At 49.5% G+C, this 18,599-nt stretch overlaps 3 protein-coding genes across 3 annotated transcripts in view; 2 read left to right on the forward strand and 1 right to left on the reverse strand.

The window, feature by feature from the left end:
- Window positions 1-1,977, forward strand: part of LTBP2 (latent transforming growth factor beta binding protein 2) — a 72,116-nt gene extending 70,139 nt beyond the window's left edge. Inside the window, exon 35 of the mRNA XM_053981418.1 lies at window positions 1,108-1,977. Coding sequence (XP_053837393.1) covers window positions 1,108-1,274 — 167 coding nt within the window. The 3' untranslated portion in view covers window positions 1,275-1,977. The remainder of the gene's footprint in view (window positions 1-1,107) is intronic.
- A 652-nt stretch (window positions 1,978-2,629) lies between these two features.
- On the reverse strand, window positions 2,630-4,762 carry NPC2 (NPC intracellular cholesterol transporter 2). Its single transcript, XM_053980401.1, has 4 exons — window positions 4,618-4,762; window positions 4,424-4,531; window positions 4,061-4,233; window positions 2,630-3,435 (listed from the first exon to the last, which is right to left on the reverse strand). The coding sequence occupies exons 1-4, from the start codon at window positions 4,700-4,702 to the stop codon at window positions 3,349-3,351; spliced, it is 453 nt and encodes a 150-aa protein (XP_053836376.1). The 5' UTR covers window positions 4,703-4,762; the 3' UTR covers window positions 2,630-3,348.
- A 4,190-nt stretch (window positions 4,763-8,952) lies between these two features.
- ISCA2 (iron-sulfur cluster assembly 2) lies at window positions 8,953-10,380 on the forward strand. The gene is made up of 4 exons (XM_053981415.1): window positions 8,953-9,054; window positions 9,216-9,384; window positions 9,524-9,639; window positions 9,832-10,380. Exons 1-4 carry the CDS (start codon window positions 8,969-8,971, stop codon window positions 10,004-10,006), a joined length of 546 nt encoding a protein of 181 aa, XP_053837390.1. The 5' UTR covers window positions 8,953-8,968; the 3' UTR covers window positions 10,007-10,380.
- Window positions 10,381-18,599: the final 8,219 nt, after the last annotated feature.

An 18,599-nucleotide genomic window follows, 5' to 3' on the forward strand; every position in this document is an offset into this window, starting at 1 on the left:
CAAGCTCTGTCTTCTCATGTTTCCCCTCTCCATCTTCCTCCTGTGACTGCTGTGCTTTCTCTTACCTCCCTTAAAATTTTGCTTCTAGCACCCCTCCCTGGGGTTGCATTTCTCTTTCTTTGTCAGATGGCCCCTCCACCTATGTTAGAGATAATCCAAGGTCCCTGGAGTGGCAGAGCACTTTGGTCCTCCCAGGGTCCATTGGCTACTGCTTGGGGTCTTCTTTCTCCCTTGGGTGGCCAGCTTAACCCATCATCTGCTCCCCACTCCCTGCTGATCAGTGGGGGTTGAGTCTGGAGTTTGTGGTGAGAGGGGTTGGGCCTGCCTTGGTAGGTGAGGATTTGGGCTCTGTTTGCACCTGTAGGTGCCATGGTGAGGATTTCAACACACACACTGCACCTGTGGGTGCAAACAATGGTTCTGAGGTTGTACATGGGTGCTCTGTCCTGCTCATGGCCCCACCACAAGTTGGTGTATCTCAGGCAGAGTGTCTGGATGAATACATGTAGCAGAGCAGACCTGTCACAGTAGGGCAGCTGCTGTAGGGCTCACATGCACACTCCAGCCTGATCAACTGGCCAACTGAGCCCTTTGGCACAGTTTGCAGGTTAATAAAATAAGCTGTTGTTTGTGCAGCACGAAGTCCCTCTGTGTTTTGGTCCTGGAGATGATAACCGGCCTCTCAGGGCCACCATCACTTGCCTGGTTGACCTTGCTGGATCAGAAAAGGGCATTTTCCAAGGCTAGAAGTGGCCTTTTCCCCAGATCTTGGGCTATTATAACTTGTTAGCCAAAAACTGCTAACCAGGGGGTGTCACCAGCTGCAGAGCTTGGAGGAGCTCTTATTTGGTGTACATGGGGCAGGGTTCAGTACTGTGCTGAAGGATACTGGGGATGCCACCCTTGGATACTACAGATGCTCTGCAGATATGCTGAGGGCATGGGAGGCTGGTGGGGTCATCGTGGACATCCTGAAGGATGTTGGGAGACAGGGCAGGCAGAACCTGTGTGGGAGGGCCAGGGGGGACAGCAGCGGCACAGGGAGATAGCTGTGGGTTGGGACTACTTCACTGTGCCACCAGCTCAGCCCAATCCTTCTCCTTGCAGATATCAATGAGTGTGAGGAAGTGGGCAACCCTGAGCCCCTGTGCCGAGGTGGCACCTGTGAGAACACCGAGGGCTCCTACCGCTGCCAATGCCTGCCGGGCTACGTGGCCCTGGCCCGGTCACACCACTGCGTGCCCCAGACAGCCCAGAACCCAGCAGCCGCGTAGCTCTAGGAGAGCAGGGGTGAGGGTGCTCCCCTGCACATGGCTCTGGAACCTGGGAGCACAGAGAAAGGCCTCGCACAGCTGTGGGTGCTTCGAGGCTCTTTGTTCCTTCGCCTTCGAAGCGCACAGCTTCCCCACCACCTCTCTCTATGGGTTAGGGCTGCGCTCCCAGCCTCTGCACCCCTCTTGGCCCTGCCAGCCCCTGCTCTTCCTGCAGCAGAGCCCACCCCAGCCCTCAGCACCTGTCACATTGTCCTGTGTCATGGAGGCTCACAGGACACCTTCCCTTGCCACACAGCCCCTGCCTGTCCCACTCACCCTGCCAAGAAAGGGGGTTCATCTCCCTGCCACTGCTGCACTGACCTAGTGACAAGCTTTACCCACACCACGGGTGCTGGCCCCACTCCTTGTGAAGCGTCCAGCCCCCAGGCTAGAGCCTAAGATGGGGGCTCCACCCCAGCTTTCTAGAGCTGCTGCCTAACCTTGGGGCTTGGGAAAGAGGCCTGAGGGGCCCTAGGGCCAGCTCTCCCTGTGGCCTTTAGCCCTATACTTTGTGCCCCATGCTGGCTGGGCAGGGGGAGGGGGAGCAGGTCCAGCTTCCTTTCTGTAAAGTTGTTGTTGGTTATTTTTTTTAACTGAGTCTGCTGGAAACTTCTCTCATGTTGTTAAATAAAACATTTATTTTGGGCCCCTGTGGCTCAAGACACTGGGGCTTGTCAGAACTGTGCTTGTCTTGCCTCTGCCAAGGGCAGAGCCATCCCACTTGTGAGCCAATTCTTAGCCCTCTCAGCTGGCACATGGCCTCCTCCTGTTCCCAAACCAGAGTAGAGAGCTTTGCCAGGCCAAATCCCCAGCCCAGCACCAGTAGCAGCTGGAGTTGGTGGACCAACTCCAGTCCCTGCAGACAGCACAGAAGTTGTAGCTGTTCACACTCTGCCTTGTTCTCACACAACAGGGCTGCAGTTCCCACGTGAGCAAGTATAGGTTACTGCAGTTGGTAAGAGCTCTCTAGTGGGTCTGGGAGTTGTTTCTCCAGCCCCAGAGCCCTCAGTATGAAGATCTTTGCCTATGCTGCAGCAAGCAAGGCTATGTTCTATGCTACCATCTCTTCAGGGAGCCTTTGCACAATTTCAAGCCTGCATAGGACTAGCAAGGCAGAAGCACAGCCAGCATTGCCAGCTGGATACCAGCAGCAGAGATGTTTGGCTGCTTCCAGGACACCCACACTTAGGCCAGCATACCACCTCTATTCATGCCTTCAGCTAAGAAGTACGACCAGCTGAATCCCAGCCACTCTGGGTGCCTGGGCCACTCTGCTTTTCCTCCTGATCCTCTTCACTCACAGAATACAACACAAGCAGAATTTGTCTAGCCTTTATTAAAAGGAGAGTTATAAAAAGAGATTCAGGAGCTTGCAGCAGCTCCAAGTTAGTAGTAGTGCAAACCATTGGTTAGAGAAAGAATCATCCCTGCAGAGACACTGAACACCATTTGGCTTTGCATCCACAAAACAGGAGTTTTCCCAGCTGGAGTCCTGCTGGCTTGAGCAGAAGCCCAGGACATAGCAGGCTGTCAGCTCAGGGAAAGACTCCTCTCCTTCCCTCTGCTTCAGCTGCATGGATAGCAAATGCAGGTCCCAGGGGCATCCCGATCACAACAGAGCAGGAGAAACACAGGAGGGTGGATGCAGCCGGCATTCCAGAAGAGGCACTGAAGGGTTACCAGGTAGCAGCTCAGACAATAGCCAGGTTCATCACTGAGAAATTCCTTTGTGAGGACAGACAGCTCCAAGTCTAACAGATAAAGTGCCTCCACAGATTGGCTGGAGGATGATGCTCAGTCACTCCTGCAGCAGACACTGCTGCCCTTTGAGCTGCTAGGAGAACACCCCAGGGGTGTCACCTAAACACAGTAAGAGCACTCTGCCAGGGGCTGATCTTGCAAGGAACACAGTGCTGGCTGCTCAGAGGCTGCAGAGCTCTGAAGAAAGCAGTAAGAAATGTTTATTATATAAAAGAATTTGGCCTGTGTTGTTTCTGGTTTTCCCTTCCCTAAGCCCTACTAATGGCAGAGCTCCTCAGCTAGTAATCTGCACTGGTATCTTCCAGCAGAACAACATCTGGTCCTGGTCATCTACCAGCTCCCACTTCACAATCAGTTTAATCTGAAAGAGAGAGAAGTAGAGGGAAATAAGAACATTCAGAAAATCTTATAAGGCAAGGGTATGGGGAGAAAAGTTATCATTTGTGTGGAACAAGGAGGTCCTGGGAGTTCCGCACAAAGAGGACAGAGCTGGGACCTTGCCCTTGTGTGCAGTAGGTGGACCACGCTCATGCACTGATTCCTGGAGCACCATCTGTGGATGGAGAGCTCCCAGTTACATGACAGAGGAGACCTCCACATGCTGCACTCAAATTCCCACTCCCGGTAAAAGTAGAGTGAAAACATCCTGCAGCATCCCTAGCTGAACTGCACTCCAGAGTCAAGCACACTCAGTCTGGGAGCATTCAGCTGCATGCAGCAGGCTCTGGTGGGAAGCACGGCGCAGGAAGATACTGGAGTGGCTGAAGCCACTTGCCAGCAGTTGAGCTAGGCTGCTTCCTTTGCTGGGCCTGTCCCAAAGTGGGAACTTGAAACTAGAGTCATACAGCAAAAAGAACACCAGACTGTCTATGGAGTCTACTCTGTCTCACCAGAACAGAACAAGCTGTCTTCCCTTAAAGGCAGGTGATGAGACTACTCCAGTAGAGGCAGTAACTGAGAAGCTGACCAGCTGCCTGCATACTTACACTGGGGTACTCGCTCTTCACAGGGAGTTTATTCAGGTAGCTGTAGGAATGGCCCTTCTGAATGGGGCACTGGATCCCGGACTTGCATCCATCAGGCTCAGGAATAGGGAAGGGTATGTCCACGTGCAGCATCTCCCCGTACACTTTTGCTTTACTGCCCTGGCTCTCGATCTCTGCAAAACACAGAGAACACAGGTATACCACACATCACCTTCACATACCCCAGAGGCTACAAGAACACAACTAAGGGACACTCTTCCTCCCACCCAGATCCTTCTCCAGCCGCCCTTCTCCCCTCCCAGCAGTGGGACACAGAGGGGACCACCTGCCCCTGCCCACTCCCGCTGGGGATGTGCTCCTTACTGCTGGCGAAGGTGACGTTGATGCTGTAGGATGTCCCCTTGTGGAGCAGGCAGGGCTGAGTGGGGCAGGGGCTCACGTTCACCTCCTGGATGCTGCCGTCTATGGAACCTGCAAAGAAGAGTCGGGATTACCGGGCCGTCTCCGCCTGCCTCTCTCCTCCCGCTGCCCCGCGGCCGCGGGCCGGAGCCACTCACCGCAGTCAACGAAGCGGAGGGGCTCGGCCAGGGCGGTGGCGGCGGCGCCCAGCGCCAGGAGCAGGGCGAGCGGGGACGGCACCATGGCGGTAGCGGGCGCGGCAGCGGGCACGGCGGCGGCGGCGGCGGCAGTGGTGGTTCGGCGGTGTCACATGAGCGCGGCGGCCCCGCCCGCCGGTCAGCTGGGGCGGGCCCCGCCCGCGGGGCCGGGCCGGAGCCACCGCGCGCTCCCGGGGGTGGCCGGGGGGAGGGACCGCCCGCCCCCGTGGCCGAGGGCAAGGTTGCAGCCGGGAAAGGGGCGGTGGGAGCGCTGTCGTGACAGGGACGACAGGACAGCCCGGGAATGGTGGTGGTGTGCTGGAACTACAGCCCTTGGACAGACAGACGGACACCGTCTCCAAAAGCGCTGCTACTGGACATCCCCACTCCCGGGCTGTCCTGGCACAGTCAGTGTCAAAGGCAGCAGCCGGAGGACAGACTCAGATACAGGCAGTGCCATGGGCCGGGAAGCTCTTTTGCTGCCCCTAGTGAAAAGGGGATAAAACATAACGCCCACAAAGTTGCTGTAGTAGACTTGTCCATGGCCTTGTTCATACATGTCCCATAGCTCGTGTTCTGCATGTTGAAAGCTGTTTGTGTAACATGAGCGCCAAGAGTTACATCTGCTGAGTACCTGGCATGGCTGCCACCTTTCACAGAGCACACACACGTGAGTTCTGTTTCTCAAACTCGTGAATTGCCAGAGACTCCCTGCTTTGTGCTGTGGATGTCAAGGCAAACCAGATGATGCTTCAGAAAGCATTTGACCCAAGCTGAAGTTTACAACTTTTCACCAATTTCATATGGTAGCAAATTTTAGCCTTTCTGGGATCATGTCAGAACACAGTAGAGAGGCACGTGAGTGATGATTTGGTAGGAACATGGCAGAGCTGACACAGCGTGCCCACTTCAGACCTCTGTCCCAGTGAGGTGTCTGCCTGCTCAGCTGCAGCTGCACAGCCAAGTGACTCAGAGGTGGCACCCCACGCTTTGCTCAGGCCCTCTGCAAAGTGTGTCACATCAGAAAGGTGTGGGGCTCTTTTTTTTTTTGATTTCAGCTAAGCATTCAGTTTCCAGACACATGCATAACAGGATGCTTACCAAATCCCTATAAAAACAAACAAACAAACAACAAACCACCCTCAAAAAAAACCCTGCTGAGACTAAGCAATGTATTTAACACTACCTAGCACACTTTATAACTGACCCAGATAAAGGCTTTTCCTTGCACATGGAAAGCATGCCCTTCAAAAGGCTTCCCTTATCCACATCCTTCAAGTCTTACAGATGGTAAACAAAGCTGCCTATCTGACTGCTGGTAACAGAACTGCAGTCAAGTCAGAGCAACACCATAAAGTGCCGTCACACATTCACAGGATAAGCAGTGCTTGGAATTTGCTTGGGAACAAATTCCACAGTCCATTAAATCAGGATGCCTCCCTGTGAAACAACTCACCATGTCTCTTTGCTTCACAGATGCTTTTACACAATGGCAGTGACTATGTACTTAGAAGTCAACACATATTTCAAAGGCTTTGAACTAAAAATCATTGCATCCAGGATCAAAATTAACATCTTCCCTCTCCACACCCCAAACTGGGGTAGTAAAAAGCCTAATAAGTCTAAGTCTGTAAATCTACAGCCAAGGCCTTTACAGAAGAAAGAATCAGAAACCTTCTGCCCAAGGCTTTTAGCTGATATCATACATTACTATGGTGTCAGTTTTGCAATAGCATTACTAAAGCTTAAATTCCCCAGGGCAGCACAAGCGTCTTGGGCCAAACAGACCTTGATTTTAGGCACATGCCCCCTATGACATCTGATAACAGGCATAAGCCTCCAGGTTCCCTTGGAGCCAAAAATTGCTTAAGAAAGATTCAAATCAACTTCAGGCTGATCTCATTATTTTGCGGATGGAGGTCCTTTCCGATTACCAACATCACGGGGAGCTTATGCTGCAGTGCAGAAACACCAGTGGAAAAGGCTAAGAAAGCTAGCAAATTCTCTCCAGCAAGACTGATACTGGATTTGTTAATTTTTGTAGTTCAACCAACTCTATTACACGAGGAAAAAGCCTGAAGTTCCACTTCATCAGCTATCGACACCTGATTAATCCAAATCCCTCTAACAGCACAGCACTTGCAGCTCAGTAAACAGATGCGCTTGCAGGCACTACAGTGTCAGTGAAAACAGGCAGGTTCTCAAGAAAATCCACATACAGAGACTAATCAATTTAACTTTCAGCCAGAACATGCACCTTTTGCTACAGATCGTCAGAATTCACATTTAAATTCATCACATCCACTCTTGCATTCAACATCATGCCAGAGGTTTTATTATCACCAGTTGCTGAAGCACTGAAACAAGTTTCATTTCCCTTCAAAATAGATACAAGATGATTTTAGCATCATATTGCAAAGGAGAAATGAGCAAAATATCTAGAAAATTCAACTCTCAGATAAATATCTTCAATACAGTGCTTAAAGAGAGCTAAAGGAACTCCCCAAACCAAGACACCACAAACCAGAATAAAAACAGAAAATCAAAACACAAACTTAAAAACAGATTATGTCTACCTATCAGAAACAAGATGGCCTACAAAATCAGAACCCAAGAAGGAAGAAAAACTAGACTATAACTCCATGGAAAAAAAAGGGACCAACCATCCCTGTACCCCATAGCTGACTGAAGGAAAAAATGGCCAGTGATAAGAGATGCAAGGAATAGCTGCTCTCCTTAGTTACCCCCACCTCCCCTTGTCACACCAAAAAGTTGTCCCCAGAACATGAGTCTCTCCTCAGCACAGCAGATTATTAATTATATTAACTGTGAGTGACGCTAGCTGGCCTTTTCTTCATTCTTTCAGTCTGCAGTAATCATTTCAGCAATGTCTCAAAGACCCTTGAAGCTGCTTGCCACACTTCTGTCACTTAACACCTTTCTGTCACTTTAACACAGTAAAAATGAAGGCAACTCCAAAGTACGTGTCTGTTTTTGGGGCTACATCCATTCTCCAAAAGGTGTTCACAGTGAATATAGCCACAACATGGAGAAATGCAGCAAGATCAATCTAATACACCCTACAGGAGTGAGAAAGAAAGCTAATGCAATATGGAAAGAAATCAGCCATGATCCCTCCTCATCTTTTCTCCTAGGAGGTTTTCATTCCCACCTCCAAAATTGTCAGCTTTTTGGGATGCCACATTGATAATAATCGAAAAACACCCCCATATGTTTTTATTTAAATATTCAGTGCTCCGATGTGCCTGATGAGGATTCATCAACTATTGCAGGTGCCTGCATTAGTACCACTCCTGCTGGGACCTTGCCTGTGGTACTTTCCTGGCTTTATCCTAGCATCATTAAAGCTAACCCAAGAGTAGGCAAAATTAGGCAGCTCAAACCAGTCTTTACGTGCTCAGGGTGGAACAAAAAGCAAAAGCCCGTGGTTACAGAAGAATCACTTTGCTTGGAGCAGGATGGTGAGAAAGCAAACTGTGACAAGTTCCTGAAGTCCTCTGAGGGTAAATCATCCCCTCCTGCTGGGATGACAGGTTTTCTTCCACCAGTCTTTGACACAGTCACTGTATGACTCTCCACAGGCCTGGCTAGAGCTGAGGAACAGGATTCCTCCCCCAGAAGCACATGAGGAACAAAGAGATAAAGATTCTTTTAACCTCGAGCTCATCCGTGATCGACCGGCCAGGCCACTGTCACACGGCCAACGATCATGAGGAGCTTAAACCACCGTGGGAGGGCAACGTGCCCCGAGTGGCCGTAGGGGCCTGCCTGGAGTCGGGTGAGCCCTCGGGGGCCGGGGCCTCCTCCCACCCTTGCTGCGGTGGGAGGCGAGGGACGGTGTGGGTGTGAGGCTGAGCACAACCGGCAGCTGAGCACAGCCAAGCGCTCGAACGAGGGAAGACTGGCCTCCACCTGATAAAGGAGAGCAAACCAGAAAAGCCGGAATCAGGGAGAAATCCTGAAACCCCTCATCCCTGGCCCCGTGTTTGCTCTTCAGCCTACCCAACTCCCCTGCAACGGCACCTTGAGCCTTCTCTGGATTCTGCTCAGTATATCTTTGCGGCTAATGCAGGACAAGCATGCGCGGACGGACAGCGCTCGCTGCTTATTTTATTACTCTTCACTGCTTTATGGCTGCAAACACCCTGAAGAGCGAACAGCAGTTTCGTGTCCTTGAGCGCCTGTAACGCGTTCGAGCACTGCCCGCGAAGGGGCACCGCCGCCGCCGCCGCCCCGGTGACGCCCCGCTGTGGGCGCGGCCGCTCCCGCCCGCCGCGGCCGCACTTCCGCCATGGCGGCGGGGCGGGGCTGGGCTGGCATGGCGGCGCCGGCGGCCCTGCGGTGGTCGTGGACGTTGGCGCTGGGCGGCCGGACGAGGTACCGTTCCCTTGGGCACTCGGCCCCTTGGACCCTCCCTCGGGGGCACAGAACGTCCCCGCTGCGCGGCAGGGGGTGGTGGCTGCAAGGGCCGGGCCCGCCGCCCACTCCGGCGACGCGGACCCCTCTGAGGCGCCCCCTCTCCTTTCTTCCCGAGACAGCCGGTGCTCCGCTTCACCGTGCCCCGGCCGAGCGCTGCCGAGGCCCCCGGCCGGCCCTGCCCGCCCAGCAGGCTCCCTGCTGCGCTGGGCGTCGTCCTTGTCCGAGCCGGGCCCGACGGAGAGCGGCCCCAGCGAAGGACAGATCTTCCTCAGCGAGAGCTGCGTGAAGGTGGGGACTCTGGGAGGGGTCTGGTGTCTCTGCGAGGGTTTCCGCACTGCCTGCCCTGCCGTCACGCAGAGGAGACATTTGAGTGTTCACTAGTTTGTTCAGCAGGCCTTTTAATCCTCTTCCTCTTATTTATTTGCAGAGGCTGCTGGAGATTGCAGAAGGATCAGAGTTTCTCAGGCTGCAAGTTGAAGGAGGTGGCTGCTCTGGCTTCCAGTACAAGTTTTCCTTGGACACAGTTATCAATCCTGATGACAGGCAAGGACAAAGGGATGTTTTGGTGGTCAGGTGTTACTGTTCTTGGCAAAAATGGAAGGAGGGGTATGCATAACATGATAGTATCTTGCATGGAAGGGAAGAAGCCTGTGAGATAAGGAATATGCTGAGGTTCTGCTTCGCTGTAAGGTCTTTGGCATAGGTAATGGTTTAACATGCTGCTTTTTTTTACAGGGTGTTTGAACAAGGTGGTGCCCGTGTGGTTGTGGATGTGGACAGCCTGGCCTTTGTGAAAGGATCCATGGTGGATTTCAGCCAAGAGCTGATCCGAAGTTCCTTCCAGGTGGTGAGCAACCCCCAGGCAGAGAAGGGTTGCTCATGTGGGACTTCCTTCTCTGTCAAATTCTGACTGGACTTACCATGGATAGACAATGTTTGCAGATACTTTTGGCAGTCTCCAGAGAGTTTATGTTTGTTCTTTTCCGTGCTGCTCCCTCTTATCTCCCTTAACCTGTGACACAGCTGTTACACAATACTGCAGCTGTGTGTGTGTTTGCACTGAGCCTGTCTCCAAGACATATTGGCCTTCCCTTCAGAAACGATGAAGTAACCATGAGCATGCACACAGGAGCATCTTCAACGCCTTGTGAACCACTGGCCAGGTGGTGCTGACTGGCCTGTCCTGTCCTGATTGTGGAACTACTTAACTGTCTCTGCAAGAGAAGGCTGTATATATATGTGTGTGTGTTTATTGAAAGGTCTTACTAAAAAAAGTCTATGAGATTGATTGGTACTGCTTGTGCATTTACATGTGGGTAGAATCTAGGTTCTTTCAGGCTAGTGTTGCTTATTCCTTATCTTCCAAGCAAATGGGACTTGAAGTCTTTCTCACATGTACTGCTGACACTCCACTGCCCACCTTACAGTGGGCTTTTCCAGATACTTTTCTTTTTTCTTGCTGAACAGGATTTTCTTGGTCCCAGGAACCTATGGTGACTTTGCTGTAAGTTCCTGGGATTATGGTTTTTACTTGTTCAGAGTAAGTGAAACCAAAAAAAAAAAAAAAAAAAGAGGTAGGAAGAATTAATAACTTGTGTCTCTTATATATAAAAAGAAGAAAAACCTTGTGTGTATATATATATATGTAATACACAGCTCTCTATGCTCCAGTGCTATTTAAACCTGACTTGGAATTTTAGGTCATATGGACTCTCAGGTTTCGTAGTGTGGTTGCTGCCTGCTCTTGCCAGCAGGAAGGGAGGTTAAGGTGATAGACAGAGGAGAGCAGGAGTACTGCCTAAGAGTTCACAAGTCCTTTTGACTTACAGTTTTCTGGGAAGCTTTTCCATAACTTTGTTTACCATTTTATCTCTGTCTAACGTGCATAGTTTGATGAAAGACTGGAATAGCTCCACTCCTTTCTAAGACTCCCATGGAATGGGAAGTCTAGAAGTTTCTAGAATAACATGCTTTTGATTAGTCATTTTCTAAAGTTTTTTAATCTGCCACTAGATGTCTTTTAAGTCAGTGATTCACCTGCTTCTCAATGAAAGGAGGGATGGGGAAGCTATTTTTGTTCCCTCTTCTGTGTTTTAGCTGATCATAACCAAATTGTTTAAGACTTGAATCTTTCACGTGAGTGTGGGAGCACTGCATGACTTTGGTCTCAAGGGAACCGCCTGTGGCAAACTGTGAGCTTTTCAAGGCCATGCCACAGGCATTTTTTGTTAAGCTTCCTAAAAGCCTTTTTAAACTATTTGGTAGGTCCTATGTTCAGCACTGTTTTGCCTATTTATTTCTAGTGCTCAGAGCTGATAGCCAGCTAGTTTCAGTTGCATCAGCAGATGTTACAGGAGCTTGTATATGATCTGTCACATGGGGATGCACATGGATAGAATGTGGATCAATGGCTCTTTCAGTTTAGCCCTTTTTATTTCCTGTAGCAAAAAACCTCTGCCTAGTTATGTTGGTATCAGAAAGAGCTGTCACATTTTGTAAAAGGGACTAAAAGAATGTGGTTAAAAGATTTTTCTAAAACCCTTCAGGGTGTTTTAACCCTACCTTTATGCTCCCAAATCTTGAAGGTAGTGTCAGCCAGAATTGCCTTTGAAAAGTGTAAGACCTTAAAGCTTGTGTAGGTAGAATACATTAGATAAAATCAATTTCTTTCAGCTGGGATAGCTATAAGTAGGTCAGAGGAGTTGCTTTCTGAACCAGGAAGATCCATTCTTGATCCATTACACATAGACTGACCTAGGTCAAGCCTCTTTTGAGATCTTTTATGGGAAATAGAAGTGCAGCAGTAGTGCTGGAGAGGTAACAAGCCAGCAGCTACCAAGGCTTTTCTTCCCTGGACTAAAGCCAGCCTTCAGCCTCTGTAAACATGCAGGCTTCATCTTGGATTGCTGTTCTTGCTAAGTGTAGATGTGCCATGTCTGTTCAACCTAGCCAGCTTCCACTTGCCTTCACTTGCTCTGTACCGATGCAGTAGATGGAGCAAGTGGTGTCCACGTGGGGTGCTGCCCCTTGCAGAGGGCCTGTCCCTCGCTCCAAGGGACTATGCAGAGGATGGGGCTTTGGTGCCCACCAGTGTCACTTGCAGCGTTGCTGTGAAGCTCGCATGTGTGATGTGCTCTGCCCGCGGTTCTGGCAGTACTGCTCTGACTGCACTAGGTGGACCCCTTTCTCCTTGGGACTCACTGCACTAGACATACACAGGCATTCTGGGGTGAGGTTGGATTTGCTCCATGCAGGACCTAAGCAAGAGCAAAAGTTTCTTTGCAGCTGTCTGTTTTGGAGGCAGGCTGGTATTGCTGCAGTGTGGTCTTTAGATCAGAGAAACTGCTAGGAGCTGGAGAGATTCCAGCCCATACACCGTGTTGCTCTTGGCTTCCTAGACCTGCTTCCGGGGAGAAGGTGTAATGTATTGGCGAAAGCTACTGATTTTCCAGTTCCCATTAGGGAATGGGTGCAAAGGGCTGTCTGTCACCTCCAGAGTTGTCCTGGCTCTTTAGAAGTCTGTCAGTACCTCAGAACTTCTGTCAGTGTTAGGAAGTTAGCAAAGGGGCTCTTGTTGACAGAAGGGTACAAAGGTGATCTTGATGCATTTTGGCTGTGTAGGCAGAAAGGCTGGATCTTGGTTCCTACTGAAAAAACCTAATCTGTCAAGTTTTGTGCACTGAATAGGTGACAAAGATGGCACCACATTGTAGCCTGTGGGGCAAGACTTATGGTGCCAAGAGAAGGACACAGAAGATTAGACAGGGAATTTGATGCTGCCTGGACCATGAGGGGCTGCCAAGGCATGTCTGCAGGAGGTCTACAGTGTGGGAATAGTTGGGAGCCCTTGTACTGAGCCACTGAGAAGAAGCTGAAGGAGCTGGAGCTTCATGCCAAATGAGAAACTGCAGTGGAAAATCTTTCTCTGCTCCCACATAAAGAAGGAGGATTCTCTCAGTTCACCCACCTGACAAGGAGTGAATGATCAAGAAAGATATTTATGGAAACCTTAAGATGAAACTTCAAGGGAAAAGGGCACAATCATCAGTGTCACTGACAAGAAGGTAGAAGAAGGTGGAATAGAAATTCTCCCTTTGGTGAGAGCTTCTGGGAGCTCTGTAGAGACTTGTTGGTAGATGACCAGCACATCCTCAGCCTGTGACTGGCTCTGTTCTTCAGATTCAGTATCTATCTGTCTTAACATAAGGTCCCACTTCAAGGCCTCAAGCCAGGCAGTGGTAGGGAAATAGCAGATCTTCATTATCCCTTTTATTTTGTGGTTTAGAGATATGCATGAGTGCTATGCTTGTGTTGGTGGGCCCCTGTGTGGTATCATTTACTACAAAGAGCATTTTGAGGTGAGTAGCTACAATAGGACCAATGGCCAACCTAAGGTGAATGTTAGGGGAATAGCAGTCCTTCTCACCCACAAATTTTCATCTGCAAAATTTCACTAATGTCAGACCTTTCTCTTGTGTCATTATACATCTGTATAGAGCTATTGGGTGAGTCAGGAAGACAACTAGGGTTGTGGAACCAGTACCCTCTGGATGACACCCACTGGGACTTCTGCTTCTCCCACACAGTAGTGTCATTTCTTTCCACTTCAAGGGCTTATCTGAATCCAGCACCTGGGGGAGGAATCATTGAACAGTGGAGGAGGCAATAATGGGAAAGCAGAGATGTATGAAAGAAGGCTTCTCTTGTCTGTTTCCCACGCTGGGAAGGCACATGCTTTGTACCAAGACTGCCTTCAACCTTACAAACATTTCAAACATCTGGTGGCAGCTGCAAGTAAAAATCATAGTCTTTAAAATTGAGTTTTTACACTATGAATAGTTCCACTGTTCACACTGTAAGCTGGGACTGATCAGTGGAGTTTATTGTATTATAGGATGTCCTGAGTTGGAAGGGACCCACAAGGATCATTGAGTCCTGCTCCTGGCCCCACACAGGATAGCCCCAAGAGTCACATGTACCTGAGAGCATTGTCCAAATGCTTCTTGAACTCTGGCAGGCCTGGTCCTGTAATCATTTCCCCACGGAGCCTAATCCAGTCTCAGTCACCCTCTGGATGAAGAATCTCTTCCTAATATGTAACCTAAACCTCCCCTGACACAACTTCCTGCCATTTCCTTGGGTCCTGTCACTGATCACCACAAAGGAGACCAGTGTCTGCCGTTCCTCACAAGGAAGTTTTAACTGCAGTGAGGTCTCACCTCAGTCTCCTGCAGGCTGAACAGTGACCAAGTTACCTCAGCCACTCCTCATATGGCTTCCTCTCAAGGCCCTCACCATCTTCATTGCCCTTCTTTGGACACTCTGTAATAGCTTTGTATCCTTATATTGTAGCAGCAAAACTGCCCCCAGCACTCGAGGTGAGGCTGCCCCAGTGCAGAGCAGAGCAGGACAACCCCCTCCCTTGCCTGGCTGGCCATGCTGTGCCTGATGCACCCCAGGACAACACTGGCCCTCCTGGCTGCCAGGGCACTGCTGGCTCAGGTTCAGCTTGCCATCAGCCAGGACCCTGGTCCCTTTCCATGGGGCTGCTCTTGGGAGTTCAGACAAAAATTTAGAGCAAGTGTGCTGTATTTCCTGATAAGCTGCTACAACACATGCTTAAGGACTGAACCAAACATTGTCTCCACAAGCAAACACCACCATCAAACTCATTAGCAGAGAGCATGACAGCATGTGCAGTGTTTTGATACTCCCTTTTCTTTGCCTGTTCTCATGCACACCAACCAAAGCTCTGACCATGCTTCTCTGGAATGGGCCATAGCTGCCAGAGAGACTGGCAGTAGAGGACAGGATAACCTTGTGTAATGGTGTGTTTGATACAACTGTCAGCCAGCCTGAAAAAAGAACCACCGTTCAAGGACATGGAGCATTGGCAAGAATAAACTGCAGCCACCTGTATCATATCAAACTTCTATTTGGGAAGCTCTTTATTGGCTTCTTTTTTTTTTTTTTTTTTCCTTTTTTCTTCTTTTTCTTCTTTTTCTTCTTTTTCTTCTTTTTCTTCTTTTTCTTCTTTTATTTTAGAATTTTCTTCTTCCTTTTTTTTTGTTTTTTTTTTTTAAAGGATGAATCCTCAAACCAAATGGCATTAGGGGCTAGGTAGAGGATTAATGGTGCAGTTCAGATCCTGCTGGGTTCTAAGGAATATGTTTGCTCTGCATGGTTTCCAGGATTAGGCTGCAACTGGCTTTGATCTGTGCAGATACCTGCCCAGGAAGCAGCTCAGTAGATCATGAACTTTGGGTTGGTTTAGTATCCAGCTGTGGACAGAAATACTGTGTGAGTCAGCTGAAGCTGTTCATGACAGTGAGATGGGCCATTACACCAAGGCTGTGATTCCGCAGCCCATGGGGAGCAGTTTGTGTGCAGTGCTTCCTGCCACCGGCCTTCCCAGAATTTGTATGGCTCTTAATATCTCCTGCTTGAGCAATAAGAGTTTATGGTCCTAGTCTTTGTTGTTGATTAGAACCCAAGTTTGTGCCCCTGTTTTAATCAGTGCTCATTTACCTTTGGCATCTTTCAGAGGAACAGCATGGTATGTCTTTCAGTTGCCATGGAAACAGTGAGACTAAATGCACATTTCCATGGCAACCTGCCATTATCTTCAGCTCTATCTGTGGGTCTCATTTTCTGACCATGGGGGTGGGGTAGTGAAAATGGAACTTCATCTCTTAAAAAAATAAAATGAAAAAAATAAAGAAAGATGCTACCAACAGCATCATCACCACCCCCTTTCCTCTGGCTCAGGCTTGGGGCTGAGGGAGGCCCATAACTACTGCCACCATGCCATGCACCAAGGCTCCAAGGTATTCTCTTCAGCTCCTTCTCTTCTCCCTCTAAAAATAGATACATTCAGAACAATTTGATGGCAATGTTCCAGCACTTCTCTGAATTCTTTGTTTCCTCAACTGATGTTCCTAGCAAAGGCCCTTGAAGTTAATTGAACTTTCCAACAGGTTCCAAAGGTCAAAGTGTCCCGACTTCTTTTGGTTCGAAGGGCCAAGGGCTAATTAGAGGGTCTAAGACTCCAAGGAGAAGAAGCTTTTGTCTGCTGTGACTGGAGGCACCAGGGCACATCACATTAACCTCGGGAGTGAGGGATGTTCTTGCAAGGGGGGCAGCTTTGACTGTTGTAGGAGGCAGCACCCATCAGGGAGTTAGGGATGAAAGGCAATGCATATCTGTTTTGTGTGTGACTCGGGATACAGGGCAGAGAAAACAGGTATATGCTTATGATGCATCTAACAGTCCACCACCCAGAAGTGCTTTTGGCCACTGCTAAAATTTCTTCCACCCCCAGACACTGAGTCAGGAAAAGGACAAATTCTACTGTACTTTGAGCAATTGCACACAGCTGTTCCTTAAGCCTGCTTTCATTATTCTTGTTCTAGCTGGCATGACCTTTAGCTAATTCCTTTTATTCATGGTCTAATCTTGGTTACTGAGGGAAAAAGCTTGTGTCTTGCACAGTTCTAGCCTGATGCAATAGTTATCCAGGGAGAGGATGTGGTAGAGCTCTCCTTCTGCCCCACTAGTCTTTACGAGATGCTGAAGCAGAGGATGATAAAGCTCTGTCCATTCAGAAGTCAGCATGGAGACAGAGGTGATCTTCACAACAGGTCAGCCAGGTAAGGCAGGTGCTGCTCAAGCACAGTTTTCCTTGCTCTAGCAGACCATACATGACAAAGGGCTGTCACAGTCAGCCTGGGTTTGTGTTGTTTCATTAAGGAAAGAACAAAGACCAGTGAGTCCTCTACATTGCTGACCTCTACATTTTATCCTGGAAAGATTACTGCCTGGACACATTGCCAGGGTTTGGCTGGGAGTTATTGCTTGAAAGCACTGAGAATGTTCTCTAAGTTGTGGGGACCTCTTTAGGTGCTGAACACTGGGACAAACTCGGTGTGATTTGCATGAAGAGAAGCTTGCTGGAGGATATGCTGCTGGTGCTGGACCAGGCTGGCTTGGCCCCATGAGGTGCCAAGGCAGAGGGTACAGAGAAAGTTTTGCTGTACATGATCTGTCTGCTGTGGGGAGCTAACCTGCTGTGCAACAGCCTGAGAGCAGAAGCAGCCTCTTCCTGCTGAGGGCTGCTGTGGGCTGGCGAGTCTGTGCTGTGGGCTAGGACCTACAGTTTCCATGCTAGCTCAGTCCTTGCCCTGCAGCTATGGCTCAGAGCCACACAGCCAGGGTGGCTTTAGGTGCTTCCCCTTCTCTCAATAGCAGCTGAGCAGGCACTGACTGAGGGACTGGCAGGGCCCCCTGTTCAGCTTCTCCTTGGCATCCTGTGCTGTGTCCAGGTGAGCAGGTTGGGCAGGCTGCATGGCAGGCTTCCCTTCACCTCCCTGCCTGTCCATGTATGATTGCCACAAACTTCAGACATGGAAGATTTACATTAAATATAGAAACTTTAGAGGGAAGAGCTAATAGCATTTGGAAAAGAAAATTCAGTAGCTGCCTTTGGTGACAAAGGCAGAAGTAATGGGGCAATGCTATTGTTAGCAGAACTTTATCTGCCAATGTCTGCGAAAGCTTAGTGGGGAGCAGGAAAGCAGTAGGACTGTGTGGCAGATACCTTGGCGTCTTAATAAAATGCTTCCCCCTGCTGCCACTGTCCTATGTTCCCTGATAACAGGCACAGGCAAAAATAGGACTGCCATGGTGAAAGAATTTACTTAATCCTCTTCAATCTAAGCAAAAATGTATCAGTGAAGAGGCGATTCACAGGGCAGAGCTGAAATGCATGAAAGAAAATTGTGTCTGCAAATCAAATAGAGCTCAAAGGATTGTGAGAGAGCAAAAGCAAAACAGGATAGTTTGGGAGAAGGGGGAATAGCCCAGAGAGATGCTTACAGGTGGAAGGCAACTGGATGTATATGCTGAGCCTCCCCCAGCTTTGCTATAGAAACACAGTTTGGTGGGTGAATGAACCTCTCAGAAAGTGGAAGGGCACTTAGAGCTGTCCAGATATTGTAAGAGGCAAAAGAACCTGGTAAGACCCTTGAGACTCTGAGAAGACAAGAACTGGTGAAGGGTTGGTGTATAGTTCAAGTAGATAAAAATGAAGGGGATGGAGGAACAAAGAGTGGGCAGATGGACCAAGGGAATGAAAGGCCTGAGGAGAGCATGTACCCGTGCCTGCTGGGCACCTGTCATCCCAAGAAACAACTGTTGGGGGTGCCAAATCCATGAAGTCACTTACCTGCTCTTCTCTGCCTTGGCTGAACTTTGAATGGCAACAGTGTGCAAAAGGACCATCAGCAAACTGAAACTGCCAACGTCTCCGAGGTAAAAACCTGCCAAAGGACTGGAACGTTACCCACTTTTCAAGAACTGGGCCCCACTGGCCTGGAGAAAAGGCAGCAGATCTGAAAAGCAAGGGTGCACAGAGCCTTGGTGATTGTTTTATATACTATAAGGAGCAAGGGCTAGTTCTCAAAAGCAGTAAAGGCTCCTCTTGTAAGGATTAGAGGAACAGACTT

The sequence above is a fragment of the Vidua macroura genome, chromosome 6 (assembly GCF_024509145.1).
Source record: "Vidua macroura isolate BioBank_ID:100142 chromosome 6, ASM2450914v1, whole genome shotgun sequence".
NCBI lineage: Eukaryota > Metazoa > Chordata > Aves > Passeriformes > Viduidae > Vidua > Vidua macroura.